This window comes from Ovis aries, chromosome 3, assembly GCF_016772045.2.
Source record: "Ovis aries strain OAR_USU_Benz2616 breed Rambouillet chromosome 3, ARS-UI_Ramb_v3.0, whole genome shotgun sequence".
In the NCBI taxonomy this organism is placed as follows: Eukaryota; Metazoa; Chordata; class Mammalia; order Artiodactyla; family Bovidae; genus Ovis; species Ovis aries.
This window is the reverse complement of record NC_056056.1, coordinates 205,299,860-205,316,346: the sequence shown is the minus strand read 5'-3', so window position 1 is coordinate 205,316,346 and position 16,487 is coordinate 205,299,860. Positions and strand designations below refer to the sequence as shown.

The 16,487-nt window shown below is 40.8% G+C and overlaps 1 protein-coding gene across 2 annotated transcripts; it reads left to right on the top strand.

Annotated features, from left to right (window-relative positions):
• Positions 1-3,627: 3,627 nt before the first annotated feature.
• TMEM52B (transmembrane protein 52B) lies at positions 3,628-13,725 on the top strand. Of its 2 annotated transcripts, XM_042247543.2 has the most exons (6): positions 3,628-3,732; positions 4,172-4,318; positions 6,560-6,603; positions 8,968-9,006; positions 9,560-9,726; positions 11,482-13,725. In XM_042247543.2, exons 2-6 carry the CDS (start codon positions 4,265-4,267, stop codon positions 11,724-11,726), a joined length of 549 nt encoding a protein of 182 aa, XP_042103477.1. In that variant the 5' UTR covers positions 3,628-3,732; positions 4,172-4,264; the 3' UTR covers positions 11,727-13,725. The 2 variants fall into 2 exon arrangements, with proteins under 2 accessions (XP_042103477.1, XP_027823675.1); XM_027967874.2 differs by having other exon boundaries at positions 3,708-4,318.
• Positions 13,726-16,487: the final 2,762 nt, after the last annotated feature.

The following is a 16,487-nucleotide window of genomic DNA, read 5'->3' as shown; positions in this document are numbered from 1 at the left end:
TCATGAGACCCTAAGGAGAGGCTGTAACTAAACTGTGACCACCTTTCTGAGCCACAGATATTGTGAGATAATAAATGTGTATCATTTTACATTGCTGCTTACATAATTTGTAGTAACATGTTACATGGCATATAAAACCAGTAATTCTATGATAATCTTAATCCTCCTATTTTGTTAAACTTCCTTGAGTCTAGTCCTATTGCTGACTTTCAGTGCCTCTGAAGTCACCACTCAATACTTAAACTGCATATTGGTTTGTAAAATACAGACGCTATATTTTGTCTGCAAGGAGATCCAACCAGTCCATTCTGAAGGATATCAACCTTGGGACTTCTTTGGAAGGAATGATGCTAAAGCTGAAGCTCCAGTACTTTGGACACCTCACCCAAAGAGTTGACTCATTGGAAAAGACTCTGATGCTGGGAGGGATTCGGGGGCAGGAGGAGAAAGGGACAACTGAGGATGAGATGGCTGGATGGCATCACCGACTCGATGGACGTGAGTCTGAGTGAACTCCGGGAGTTGGTGATGGACAGGGAGGCCTGGCGTGCTGCGATTCATGGGGTCGCAGAGTCGGACACGACTGAGAGACTGAACTGAACTGAACTGAATATTTTGTCTTCCTGGTGGAGCTTCCAGTAGTTGTAAGATAGAACTGGTTTCTCCTGTAATAGTATCTATTTTTGAAGATCCGCTGTTCAGTTCTTCATAGCTCATCCTAGATGCCTCAGAGTAGTAATAGTCCTGGCCTGTTTCGCTGAATGCTTCCCTAGTGGTTCAGCAGTAAAGAATCCACCTGCCAATGCAGGGGATGAGGGTTCAATCTCTGTGTGGGGAAGATCCCCTGGAGGAGGAAATGGCAACCCGCTCAAGTATTCTTGCCTGAGAAATTACATGGACAGAAGAACCTAGCAGGCTACAGCCCATGGGGTTGCAACTTAGTGACTAAACAACAACAGCAACACTGACCTGACCTAGGCAAGGTCCAAAGGAGAATAATCAGAGGAACCAGACATAAAAAATTCCTTAGCCCCACTTATTATAGGTATTGTATTAACAATTCCCTGAAGCATAGGTGAAAAGACCTGTGTACAGTCCCCTCCATTGGTTCCACACCATGTCCTTAACAACCTGGGTACAAGCTAATGATTCACGAGCGTAATGGAACCACAAAATTGTGTAGGGTTGTAATGAGATCATTCCCTTCTGGCTCAGCCACCTGCCCTTCCAATGCAGACTGTCTTCAGTCTTCTCACTTGCATTCTCTTTCCTCTCTCTTCAGTCCCTATATGGATGCTTTGATAGAGACTGAGCTCAGAGTTAAAACTGCCACAAGGCATAATCACTTCCATTTGAATAAACAAAAAGTTCTCTTTCACTAACCCAGTGGTGGGGGGAGGGGTGGGGGAGGGGAAGCGGCAGCAGTAATTGTAAGAAAAATAACAAGAAGGTCATTAACAGAATTCCATTTGTTCTAAATTATTAGGAAGCTGGAAGGCAAAGAGATGATGGCAATCACAAGGCAGCAAAGTGCAACTGGGGTGAAAAATGTCGTGTTAATAGGAAAACCTGTTCATGCAGGTGACGGCTGGCATGATTGGGAGAGAAGAGGGCCAGGGTAGCAAGGGGAAATATTCAAGAACAGGAATCCCAGAAAAGCTAAAACAAGGTCATGGTGACAATACATGAAGCAGGAGGACATGTTTTCCAGTCTACTGAGGGTAAAAGTCATTGCTAAAACTGAGTGGAAATCAAAATAATCTTGGCTAACACAAAATATTTTTTTCATATCAAGGTTGTATATGTATCCTGGTGGAATACAGTCCATGGGGTCACAAAGAGTCAGACATGACTGAGCGATTTTCACTACATTCACGGTATACGCATTTCATACACATTAACATATTTAATCTCTTTAAGTGTATAAAAGTTAGTCACTCAGTCATGTCCAACTCTTTGCAAACCCATAGACTGTAGCCCACCAGGTTCCTCTGTCCATGGGATTCTTCATGCAAGAATACTGGAGTGGGTAGCCGTTCCCTTCCCCAGGGGATCTTCCCAACCCAGAGATTGAATCCATGTCTCCTGCATTGCAGGCAGATTCTTTACCATCTGAGCTACCATAAGTGTATGAAGTAACCTGATGCTTTCAAATTATGGTTCTGGAGAAGACTCTCGAGAGTCCCTTGGACTTCAGGGAGATCAAACCCGTCAATACAAAAAGAAATTAACCCTGCATATTCACTGAAAGGACTGATGCTGGAGCTGAAGCTCCAGTACTTTGGCCACCTGATGCAAAAAGCTGACTCATTGGCAAAGATCCTGATGCTGAGAAAGATTGAGGGCAGGAGGAGAAGAGGGCAGCAGAGAATGAGATGGTTGGATGGCATCACCAACTCAATGGACGTGAGTTTGAGCAACTCCGAGAGATAGTAAAGGGTAGGGAAGCCTAGTGTGCTGCAGTTCATGGAGTCACAAAGAGTTAGACACGACTTAGTGACTGAACAATGAACAATAACAACGATTATTATTATTATTACTATTATCCATTTTATATAGGATGAAACTGAGCCAACAGAGAGATGTAATATCTTGCTCAAGATCCCACAGCTAATAAGTGACCAAGTATTTCACCCCACAGACAATGTAGCTGGAGTCTTAGCCATGATGCCCCACTGTCTCTTTGACAAGAGTAAGAGAAGAGCAAGTTTAACGATGCTACATCACACTCTGAATAGAAATACTCTAATCAAAATGCCTTCATGTCTCTGATTGTATTTTCTCTATGAAACAACATCGAGGGCAGGTCTCATGGGGCATTCCATTCCTAGTTCATGAATCGGAAAATTGAGGACTGAGAAATTATATGATAATTTAGTGAAGGGCCAAGATTCTGCCAACTTTGTCCTGTAAAATGCCTCCTACCTGGCCCCTCTTCTGCTGAAATTTGGAACATACTGTTATATTTTTTTAAAATGACATAGTGCTCATTTATTTCTGAAAATGAATGATTTTGGATCATCAGTATTGTACCAACTTTTTCTCTATTTGAATTCCTTGGCTAAGAAAAAGAAAATTGAGTTTATATTCTCCATTCTCATATCACATTGTTACGCTGTTTGAGGGCCTTTAGAACCAACTGCCCCCAATGGTCTTCTCTCAATAACTCAGTAAAATCAGATTTCCAGAATTAGAAAGGTTGTTTTTCCTCTCTCTCAATTTTTATGAGATAGATCCCTGTAAACAAATGTCCAATTTTCCTATTAAATAATTTCTTTTTTAAAAAATTCTGAATATTTTGTATTGAAAGATTACTGGCTTAAGCACACATCATTTATACAGCATTCATTTGTCCCTAGAGAGGTGTATCTCTATAAATATTCTATGTCCTTTCCATGGGTACTTATTTTGGCTCTGACTTTAGATTATATGAGAGAGAGATCTTGAGTCTTGTTTTAGAAACGTCTGTTTGATTTTTCACTATTTCAATGAGAACTGAGGTCAGTGTGGAGGGCAACTTCAAGGACAGCATCCAGAAATTCTAATTTCCAAACTTGCTTTTCCAAAGATGCTATAGCTTTCCAGTTCATTTGGCAACCTCTCAGCCCTACTCCAGTGTCTAGGAATAAATGACCCAGAACCAGGAGAGTTGATTATCAACATAGTGAAGGGCGGTGGTTTCCAAGAGCAAGAGAGGAGGGCTAATCACATTGAGAGCCGGTGTGAATGGAGGTTGGCAGGGTGATTTTCAACCAGCAACAGTCATCCTAGAGTGCTTGGGTGAAGGGCCAAGAATATTACTCCTTTTCTGATGGAAAAGAGATTTTATCTGGTCTCTCTTTGATCCTCCTTCAAGCCCAGTATCTCACCACTGCCTAGAAAAATACCTAATTCACAGGACTTAAGTGTCCTTCCTGAGAGTTGTCCTTTCGGAGGCAGTGTGGAAAAAACTTCAAGGCATCTAGAAAGATCTAAAAGTAGAATGGAAGAAAAGGAGGGGCAGGGAAGGAAATGTAGAGACCTTAAACTCAGGGGCAGAAGTAGAGAAAGAAGCTAGGATGAAAGGGGAGAGAAAAATTACAGAAAATAACAACTACAGAGAGTGAGAGGAGAGAAAGAGACAGAGGAGGGAAAAACCAGCTTATTGCTGAGAGAAGTTTCTCTCCTTAAGTCCTCTAGGTCAAAAAGTCAGACATGGCCCGGAGCACAGAAGGGAGAAGCCGGATGCCCAGTGCTTGATCTGGAGAAGTAAGAGTCCAGCCAGATGGGACTGCAGTCCCCAGCCCTGATGGCCTCTGCCCTGGTGTATTTCATCCAGGTGAGTCGTGAAAATGCAGGAATGAGACTTTTGTTTGTTTCTCAGATAAAGCCAACTTTCAGAAAACCTGGGGGGCGGGGGGGGAATGAATGAGGAGGAAAGACATGTACTTTCGAACCAAAGGGGTAGTAGGGAAAAAGAATTAACTGGAATGTTCCCTTAGTGACCTGTGACGAATGACATCAATGAAAAGAAGGACATATATACGAGTAGGATAGCGAAGGCAATTTAGAAGTGTCTGTTATGTGTATTTCTCTCTTTTAGCATCTTACTAGCCCTCAAAATCTCAAGTAGATTATTGAGACTTTCCTGGTGGTCCAGGGGTTAGGACACCATGTTTCCACTGCAGGGGGCAAGGTTCAATCCCTGGTGGGGGAATTAAGGTCCAACAAGTAAGTCACTCATGTGGCCAAAAAAAGAAAAAATGTTCTCAAGTAAATTATTAAAACTAAGGACATAATTCTCCTAAATGGTATGTCCCACATCAGCCTTAATACCACTCTAGCAGTTTAGGTGCCTCCCGGTCAGAGATAAGAGAAAGAAAACTCTTTAAAAGTAATTTGGACCTTTTATTTCTCTCCATTGAGAAGCAGGAGATTCTAAGTAACTCAACTGAGAAAGGGTCATTGGACTGAGGGATTCCAGACCATTGTCAGAGAGAAGTTTATTCAGTTATGAAATCTACTAAGAAGAAAAGCAAATGATGAAATGGGTTGGTTTCCAATTTCTGTATAGCTCCTAACAGGAAGGTTGCTGTCTATTTGCTTCCTCTATACCAGTTAATTGAGTGCCTGAAACCATATCTTTCTCTTGTATTTTCTTTTTGCTTCCTCTTCTCTTCTGTCCTTCCCTTCCAAATTTCTTTTCTCATTTCTTCTCTATTTGCAACAGGCTTGAAAAGGGATGTTTTATCTACTAACCACCTTAGGCTTTTTTATTTTTATTTTCCTTTAGTAAAGAAAGCAAAACAAAGTCCCGTGGATGGGTGGAGGAAACCCATACTTTGTCATCTTTAGTGAACATCTCAAGTGTTTTTTGCAAAAGTCAGCTGTTAGTCCCTTTACAAGTCCTTTTCACCCGATGCCACGAGTCTGCTTGTCCCTTGCTCCCAATTCTCAATAAGTACAAATTTCCATCTCCTTAGAGAAATTTTGTGGCATTTATTGTTGATTTCCTGTAATATCAAATCATCCAAGTTACTGGAAGAGTGAAACAGTTTTTAGAACAAAAATTTACCTAGAGAGTCTTAGAAGGAGAAAGTGAACTGAAACATACCTAGAAGAGGCAGTGGAAGATTTCTTTCCTGGGAGGAGAAGGGATCTGGCAGCAATGTCAAGGAGTTAGAGCAGATCTGTCTCTGGTTCTAGTAATTCATTCAACATGAACATATGATAGAATTTGGTTTGGAATTCTGGCCAAATCTATAGGTATGTGCAGTTGTCATGTCACTTAAATTTCTATGCCTTAGACCCTTAACATTTCAAAGTAAAGTCCCCACTGGCATGGTTATTGTGCTGAAATGTTATGAAATCTTAAAAATTCTTAGCAATCTGGCTGGCACAGAGCAGCTATTCAATAAATAGTTCTTCCACTCCCTTCTCCCCTCCTTCTCTTGTATGGTGAGTTTTTGCTTTTGTTTTAATATTTTCCCTCTGAACAAGCGGAATGACATATCTAGCTTAATCTTAAGTCATGTTTTCAAAATGCTTTACTCAGATTATAAATAGTACTACACAGAATTAAATACAGAATCACCACCACTAAGTCACTGAGTTGCTTTTTTTTAACTTTTAATTTTAGATTGAAGTACTGCCAGTGAGTTATTGATGTACAGAGGAAATTAAAAAAGAGCACTGGGGTGGAATTCAACTTGTAAATGAGACAGAATTTGAAGGATCTGTCTGGGGGACAGATGAGAAAGTTTCTAAGATGAACAAATTGGTGTAAACACTGCATCTCATTCACAAAGTCAGGGATGCTCCCTCACCACCACGAAAAAATAGAAGAACCAGATCAGAGTAGACATTTGCTCTTGTAGGTTTTCCCACTTTGAATTTAATAAAGATCAGGCATAGGAGAGATGAAAACAGTCCTAACCACGATTGACCCTATGACCTTTTCCTTGTATTTGCTTCACTCTCACCCACTCACCTGATGGCAGAGTCAAAAGGGTGACACATAGGCTGCTGAGCAGAGCAAATGAGACTATTTCCCTGTCTGAGATTATTTCCCTTCCTACAGCTTCCTCGGGCAAGATGTGAGGAGAACTGTGTCAGTCCTGAACAGTAAGTATCTGAGAATGCTCAGTGGAAGGAAGGCGAGACAGACAAAAACATCAACACCCCAAACAGGGTCAAATGTCATGAGATAGCTGTGATTTCCCTAATTCTACTTAAATGGGCCTCCACCCACTAATCTCACAGACGGGTTCTCCAAAAACAAACAAGCATTCCTGTCATCCTAAACACTCAAAATAATACTGCTGACAGCATTTTTCCCCAAGGCCAATCTTCCTATCAAAACTTAATCTCAGTTTATACAGTCACGGAGATTTGTGAAAGATTTTCTTTCCCATGCTTCTCAGTGACTCACTGGGACAGACAGAATTCACTAGACTCAGACAGATAAACTTGGGTCATTGCCAGAGTAGAACCACCATTTCAGATATGCAGAACATTTCCTATTTTTTAGGGCACGTTAGTATTTATTGGACTTTCCTGGTGGCTCAGCAGTGAAGAATCCGCCTGCCAACACAGAAGATGCAAGAGACGTGCAAGCTCAACCCCTGAGCCAGGAAGATCCCCTGGAGAAGGAAATGGCAGCCCACTCCAGTATTCTTGCCTGGGAAATCCCACAGACAGAGGAGCCTGGTGGGCTACAGTCCATGCGATGTCAACAGAGTCAGACAAAACTTAGAGACTAAACAACAACCACAGTGACAACAACATTTATTGCAGGTGTCACTTAGCTCTCACTTTGAGGTGGTTATCCCTCCATCTAAATCTGTTACAATTAGGTCTCACGTAGACACAGGACACCAAGATAAAAAGGGGAAGAGATTCATTCCTCTTGGAGATAAACTGTTTTAAGGAAGCAGGGACAGTTTGAATAAAAGACTTACTTAGGCTGAAGAAAAATACATATTTAGCCACGGAAAGAGTTTCCCAACAGCCAAGTCTGTTAAACCCAGGAGGAATGGCAATGGCCTTCATTACTTGTCACATGCTCTTTGAGGTTTTACACACCTACCGCTGCAGGAGGGCTACTTTTAATAGAATCAGAATCATAACACTGTAGAAGTGGAAGGGGCTTTGAACGAATGAGAAATATGAGGACACTTAGAGACACTGTTCATTGATGAAACAAACTACATGGTCTACAACTGTGCAGAGAGGATAGAGAAGTAGATTGCAATAGATTTCAACAGATCACTATAGCAGAAAGGATTATTAAATGCATTAATAATTATCTTCAGTAACAAATGTTTTCCTTCCCCTCCTCTTCCCACTTACAAACTTATCCCACTTCTTGTCCCACGCAATCCATATTTTCTTCATCTGGTAGAGAAAATTGATAATTACTGTAGTTCATTCAGAATATTTAATTAGCTTTCATCATGATGGAGTTGGTTTTTACATTCCCCCCCTCCCCTTCTTGTTTGGCCTCAGTGGATATGCTTATCAGTTTTGTGAAAATTTAAAGCCCTTTTTATAGTGGGCGTTTTTATGGTTTTATTGTGACCCTCCTTTTTCTTTTTTTCCCCTTTGTTTCTGCTTTTTATTTTTTATCAAAATATAGTTGATTTATAATATTGTGTTAGTTTCTAGGGTACAGCAAAAGGGTTAAGTTATATATATATATATATTCTTTTTCATATTCTTTTCCATTATAGATTATTACAGGTCATTGAATATAGTTCCCTGTGCTATATAGTAGGACTGTATTATTTATCTATATGGTCCCCCTTTTTGCAACTGCTTGTAAAACAAATTATAAATGTTCATGCTTATAATTGAAATATTCTTTATGTTTAAGCTATTGACTTCAAATATACACAAACCTTAACTGTCACATTCATTTTTACCCTTTGTAAGCTTACTCTGCAAGTTCTTTCTTGATAATCGTCATCAAAACTGTTTACAATGATTGTGGTTACATGTTCCATCAACATTACTTTAGTGATAACTAGTTTAGTCTGTCTTATAGTGGTTTACATGATGGTATAAACCACTTCTGGGCTTCCCAGGTGGCACTAGTGGTAAGAACCTGCCTGCCAAAGCAGGAGATGTAAGAGACTCAGGTTCACTCCCTGGGTCAGGAAGATCCCCTGGGGGAGGGCATGGCAACCCACTTCAGTGTTCTTGCTTGCAGAATCCCATGGACAGAGAAGCCTGGCAGGCTACAGTCCATAGGGTTGCAAAAAAGTCAGACACAACTGAAGCAATAGCATGCACGCATGAATAAACCACTACTAAAGGCATCCCATTTCATGACTGATTTAGCTGGTTACATTGAAGTTAACATAACCTGTAATGCTTTGATTATAAAGGTATCATACATTTTTGTAACTCATATTTCTGATTCTGAAAGTATAACAGGTATTGATTATATTTTTATTGCAAAATAAAATTATTATTCTTTCTCCATAGCTGCCTGACCACAGACTGGGTACATCTCTGGTATATATGGTAAGTTTCAGCTATGTTACCCAAAAAGACATTTAAAAGGAAGCTTTTCTCAGGGGTATTACTTTTTAAGGTTTTTTTTTTTTTTTCATTTTTAAATATATTGGCAACAGAATGGAAAAAATCTGAGATATCGAGCCTACTTACCTAACATCTCACAGAGTAAAGCCTCTTTTCCTCATCACTAACCTATGTGACAATATAGCAGGATTTCCTATTTCAATACCATCTCCTGGGCCAACATCAACAGATTGTTGTGTGTTTTCTCAGGGTCAACTCTAGAAATAGCCACAGAAAGGAGACTGCTTCAGTAAAAATCTGCGCCTCCAAAACGCATTTAAATGTCTCATGAACTGTTCAAGTGAACTGACAGTCTCGCTGACAAAATAAGGAAGTGTATATATGACAGGAAAGCCTGGGAACTGAAATCTAAAAAGCATTCTAAAAACCATTCAAGCAAGAATTAAAATGCAGACGTTGATTATGCAAACTGGTTTAAAAAAACAAAGCAAAACAAGGAGCACAGAGCTCTCACTACTCCGTGGGGCCCTTGCAGGTTGCTGGTGGTCATCGGGGCACTGCTTCTCCTGTGCGGCCTGACTTCTGTGTGCTTCCGCTGCTGTCTGGGTCGCCAGCAAAATGGGGGAGAGGAGGGCCGGGCACCCTATGAAGTGACGGTCATCGCTTTTGACCGTGACAGCACCCTCCAGAGCACGGTCACTTGTGAGTATACGGACTTCCCGTGTAACACGGGAAGTGAAGCCAGGTTTAAAAGAACACCTCGTGCGAAGGTGTAAAAACATTGATCAAACAGTGTTAGATTTATTTACTTATTCATGTATTATTTTTGCTTGCGCTGGGTCTTCGTTGCTGCATACGGGCTTTCTCTAGCTGCCCCGGGGAAGGGCTGCTTCCTGGTTTCGGTGGGAGGGCTTCGCACGGGGATGGCTTCTCTGGTTGGGGAGCACGGGCTCTAGAGCAAGCAAGGTTCAGCAGTTGTGATACAGGGCTTTAGTTGCTCCGACATGAGAAATCTTCGGGGACCAGGAATGGAACCCTTGTTCCCTGCATTGTCAGGTTGATTCTTTTCCATTGTGCCAAGAAATAAAAAGTCACTCAATTGTATCTGACTCTTTGCGATCCCATGGACTATACAGTCCATGGAATTCTCCAGGCAAGAATACTGGCGTGGATAACCTTTCTCTTCTCCAGGGGATCTTCCCAACCCAGGGATCAAACCCAAGTCTCCCGCATTGCAGGTGGATTCTCTACCAGCTGAGCCACCAGGGAAGCCCACTGTACCAAGAGGGAATAGTATTAAAGATTCTAAATCTTGGGGCAGCTTTAATTTCCAGACGCCTGATGGTGTGGTGACCTTGCCTCTCACGGATGCTTGTACTTTTGGTCTGATGATGGAAAGAAGGAAGAAATGAAATGTTAGAGATGATATTGGAAATGTCTTATAGAAGAAATTTCCAATTTTATAAACAATTACTTTGATAAAACCATTTTAAGCACTGCACATATCCCTGTTTTGAAAGCATCTTAGATTTTGTGAAAACCAAACTTATATTTTCTCTTAACTGTAGAGAAAGTATTTCAATTCTTTATTCACCAGGTCTTAATCTGTTAAATATTAGGCCCAACACTTGATAGTTATAAGACACTTTCCTTTATTTCCCTCTGTTCTCTTCTTTGGATTATATTCTTTACTAATATTGGAGAGTGACCTACTGGGCAGAACAGCAGGTGGCAATATCCTGTGATATTTATTTTGAAAAAAAGAGAGCTCTATAGCATATTGTTTGCCTTTTCCTGCTTCTTTTCTCGCTGTCAGTCCATGGGGAAACATTAATAGGCAAAAACAATTACTTCTAAGGGATCTGCAACTTCAGTGGGTTGGCATAAAGGGTTTTAAATTCGTAAAGGGGAAAGAAAGGGGTTATGAGATGTGAGGACACATTTTAGATTATTTGAGAAAGCAAAGAGGGAAGTTGGTTTCTACGCAAGCTTCACAGGACTTTTATAACATCTGTTGCCAAGAGTGATGATGAGTTTTGACACTTGTTTAAAATGAAGGGGGATTGGGCTTCCCTGGGGATTCAGTGGTAAAGAATCTGCCTGCCAATGCAGGAGGCACGTTCCTGCATTCAGTTCCTGGTCCAGGAAGATCCTACATGCTGTGGGACGACTAATCCCGTCCTCCTCAGCTACTGAGCCTGTGCTCTGAAATAAGCTAATCCACCGCAATGAGAAACCCACACACCAACTAGAGAGTAGCCCCTCTTCACCACAACTGGAGAAAACCTGTGGGCAACAATAAAGACCCAGTGCAGCCAATGAGTAAATAAAGAAAAGGGACAGAGGCTAGACACCCTTTTCATAAAATAATAGAAATCAAGGACAACTGCATGTGCTGTAAGTCTCTGGTTTCTGAAGATGCTGCATGCACCTGAACTCCGGTTCTTTCCTGCCTAGCCCTGCAGTCAGTGTTCGGCCCTGCGGCTCGAAGGATCCTGGCTGTGGCTCACTCCCCCAGCTCCCTGGGCCAGCTGCCCTCCTCCCTGGACACCCTCCCAGGGTATGAGGAAGCACTTCGCATGACTCGCTTCACTGTTTCAAGGTGCGGGCAGAAAGCACCTGATCTACCATCAGTGCCAGAAGAAAAGCAGCTGCCCCCGATGGAGAAAGAGTCTCCCGGAGTACAACACTCTTCTAATTGATGGGGACCTTTTTTTTTTTTTTTAACCATTGTATTTTATTTAGCTGTAACAAATCAAATTACTAAAACTTTTGTTTATGTTAAATTTGAGATAAGCCTATAGACCCAGCAAGAGAAATGTAATTATAAACAGACATGGCCACTAGTTGTTAGTAGTAACAGTTACTATAGTACACATATTTTTTCTTGTAATATGTTAAACATTCCTTCTTTGGTTCCTGCTTGCAACGCAATTTAAAATTAGCACACTAAAATAATTTACATTTATAAGTGATTCACATTACATTTATAAGTGGTTTATAGGGAAAACATTACATTTATAAGTGGTTTAAATTCTCTGTAATTTAATGTCTCATCTGCTGAAGTATAGTAGTCATAGCTTAGAAGTTCCTTTTTATTTTTCATTGTAGGATAATTGCTTTATAATGTTGTGTTGGGTTCTGCTGTACAACTACATGAATCAGCCATATACATATATATATATATATATATATATATATCCTCTACTTCTTGAACATCCCTCCCAACCCCCGAAATCTGGTTTTATTAATGGAGTGGAGGTGTCCTCAGGGTTGGTAGATATTCACAGACATATGGAAAATTTTTTCCTAACTTTCAGAAGGGTTAGGATGGCATCTAAACATCATTCTGTGGGAAAGATAGATTCTAACTCTTCATTTCCAGATGCATCTATTTTCTGCTATCGGATGCTCTTGTTGAGAACTCTTCTTTATCCAGTGGTAAAAAAAATTTGCAATTAACCTGAAGTGATGCTGATTACTGCTGAACAGGAAAGCACCAGAGACACCTTGGATTCCTTCACCTAGCCAATTCCTTATCCCAGAGGACACTGCAAGTTTCCCTAGCAGCAAACAGGTGTGTACACTTGTGGAGAAAGACACTCGTATAGGCACAGCCAGAGCTGTTAATGCACTGAATTCACACACCCTTCCTCTCAGGAGAACATTCACTTTTATGCTAAATGACAGTGATAATTTGAGACATCATGTAATACCTCACTGGACATTCAAAGTCCAGGGGTGGGATTGCAGGCATGGGCTAAGAAGGCACAGTAAAGTACTGAAGTGCAAATATCAAGGTCCTTCTTTCATTCTTCTACCCACGAACAGTATGGGAAACTGAACAGAATGCAGTAACAGTTCCATTCATTTTTTAGTTCCTCTGCCCTGCCAATACATGCATGCACATGGAGGCATGCACACATATGCACATGCGTGCTTTTGTAACTCTAAAAGAATAGCATTGTTTTGCCTCTTTCCTCGTTCCTGCTTTGACTGCTTGCAAGTCCTATCTCTATAGTGACAACACTTGCTTCTAGTGGTGACCTTCACTGCCACCTGGTGGAGCCATGGTAGAAATGCATTCTCCTATTGGCACCTAAAGCTTGTCTGGTGGCTCAGTGGTAAAGAATCCCCCTGCCAATCCAAGAGACGTGGGTTTGATCCCTGGGTCAGGAAGATCTCCTGGAGGAGGAAATGGCAACCCACTCAAGTGTTCTAGCTTGGCAAATGTGTACCTCTCCAATCTTTGGAGCACTAACTGCTTGGAGTCCTTCCCAGGGCACCATCCTGCTGTTGCATTGCTATCCTGTCCACATAACACACTACCTCCAGAATGTCCTGTTATTGGAAAATTTAGGAAATGAAGTAGATTTGGGGAAAAACTACTTGCCAGTGACTTTAGGAAAGTTACCGAACTCTTTCAAACACAGTTTCTCATTTATAAAATAAGGGATAATAACACCACTGATGATAGTTGTGAAAATCAAATAAACCATTTAGAAATGACAAGATTTGTAAGTTATTATACACATGCATTTGTTACTCCTACTTTTGACAATTTATTTTCACTTGCCTCCTATGATGCTGCTGAGAATTATATTCTGATTTGTCCTTTTGCCACTCAGCCTGCTGTGTTATTGCTAAGTCACCCCTCATGTAGCTTTATTTCATCAATAAATATTCTTTGGTTGAGGTAAACAGCTGGAGACATGTGATCCATCTTAATACATCCTGTATAAAGATAAGGAATATTTTAGAAAATTTGTTTATTAGTCAATTAGCTCCATTTCAGGGAGCAATACAGACCCAGGGGTGGCTGATTAATGCACCACCTCATTAAGCCCTTTCTTGGAACGCTCACTGAGCCAGGAGGGAAAATGTTCTAAGTAAGTATAATCTGCTGGTGATCTACTTTATTCTGAGTCATTTAAGACACTGCCTCTGGAAATTGTTAAATGCATGAATTGTTAATAACACCCAAGGGGGCCTTGTTTTGCACTGCCAAATGAATCTCTTCAGTGTCAAATATTCCATAAAGTACTCTAGATCCTTTCAACCTTCAGGATGCTACAGCCTTAAAGAAGTTAAAATGTCCTCAGGTACAAGGAGATCTTGAACGAAACCCTGCCTGTAAGGATCTTGTTCTAAAGAGCTCTATCTGCCTCACTTTCCCTCTCCCCTTGCCCTGTCCTTAGCCACATGGAGTCTCCCACCCCTGTCCTCCTCCCATTTTGTCACAAGCCATTAGCAGCTTTTTGGCTTCACTTCTTTACTCAGTCTAAGACATTTGCTCATCAGCTCAATCACTTTCACCACTGGTCTCAATTTTGTTTCACTCCTTTTAACTATCCTCACAGGTTTCTCTGCTGGCATAGATGGTAAAGAATCTGCCTGCAATGCAGGAGACCCTGGTTCAATCCCGGGTCAGGAAGATCCCCTGGAGAAAGATCCACTTTCAGAATTCTTGCCTTTCAAACTTCAGTACCCATCTTCCAAACTTTAAATGTGGGTTCGATGAAGCTAACTGATCTCTCCCCAAAGTCTACATCCCTGAGCAGTGCTGCAGTCAAAAAGATATTCTGGGGACAGGACTTGCTGATGGATTGGGTAGGGAAACTTTGTAAGGGAAAATTAAGTTCTGCATCAGTGACCTGAGCCAATGTGTGGAAGGTGTACCTGTCTTTGAGGATGTGGAAGACTAGTGGAGACCTCATTTAGGGGGAAATTAAATTCAGGGATTTCTAAGATGGGGGAAAGGCAGCTGATGGTAAATATAAACCAAGTTAATCTGAGATAAGGTCTAATACAAGGAAGATTCAGATGTGCCAATGAGAAAAATCATTTTCCTCGTGAGTGAGGGAATCCTCAATTTGTAAAAAAAAAAAAAAAAAAATTCCATATTGGACCTTTACACTTTGTAGTGTTTATAAAATAAGCCAATGGAAATGGCCAGAGATTGTTGAATTTGCTAATCTGGGGATTCAGGGTCTGGGCAGGAGGATGTAAGTCTGGAAGCTCTCAAGTTAAAATGTCTATATATATATATATATATGTATATGTAAGTAAGTTAACCAGTTCTCCCTTCTCCTTGTTCCCCTTGCTTATTTTTCAATTGTTCACTTTCTATCATTTCTTCCTTTTACTGCACATTAGTTTAGTATGAATTATATATTATAAAAAGAAGGGTGAGCATAAGCTGAAGAAGAAAAACATTACATTGCTAAGCCTGGTACTCAGTAAGCCCTACACTGAACTTGAAGACAGTCATGAAAGTCTTTTAGGAGAAAAATTCCATGTGCTCAGTGTTTAGAAAGACACTGATAAAAGTCTAAGGTCTTAGCTGAAGTGTGAAAAAGCAGGTCTTCAATCCAGACAGGAGCATACATTGCAAAAATCCTAGTTAAAAGTGATGAAAGCCTGAAAAGGGATGGGGGACTGGATGTGGAATGGTGGTGATGAAATGAGTGATAATCACTTCATCTCTTCAGGAGAACTCTAAACTGTACTTAGATTAAAAACAATGAATAATAGAGTAGTTAGGAAATACGACTTTTACATTATTGTTCTCTAGGTCTTTCCTGTCATTTTAAGTAGTGAAGAATCTCTGCCACCCATTTCTCAGTCTAAATGGCATAAATATGAAGCTTGCCTATGAAGCTTCATTATCCAAACTCTATAGCTTAATTTATATATATATATATATATATATATATATATATATATATATATAGAGAGAGAGAGAGAGAGAGAGAGAGAGAGAGAGAGCTTAATTTGGGTTTTCTAGGGTGTTTACCAGTCAAACCAGTCAATCCTAAAGGAAATCAGTCTTGAATATTCATTGGAAGGAGTGATACTGAAGCTGAAACTCCAATACTACGGCCACCTGATGCAAAGAACTGACTCACTTGAAAAGATGCTGATGCTGGGAAAGATTGAGGGCAGGAGGAGAAGGGGACGACAGTTGATGAGATGGTTGGAAGGCATCACTGACTCGATGGACATGAGTTTGAGTAAGCTCTGGGAGTTGGTGATGGACAGGGAAGCCTGGTGTGCCTCAGTCCATGGGGTTGCAAAGATTCGGACATGACTGAGCGACTGAACTGAACTGAACTGAACTGGGGGTGATTACACTAAGTGGGGGGAAAAAAACCCACACTTGAAAAAATCATTTTTTATTTGCCCAAACTGAAATATGTCCAGTGGGACATGAATATCTGAAAGGAAGTGTCAGTATCTATATGAATGGAGAGAGTAGCATGGAAGCATATACACTGTTGCTGCTGCTGCTAAGTCGCTTCAGTCGTGTCCGACTCCGTGTGACCCCACAGAGATTCATTATATAAAATATATATATATATCTACAGAGCAGAAGGAGAAGACTCCGCGAGCATGACGCTCCCAGTCTGAGAGAGATGGACCAGATGTGGACTAGTTTACACAAGGATGATACAGGAGCTCCT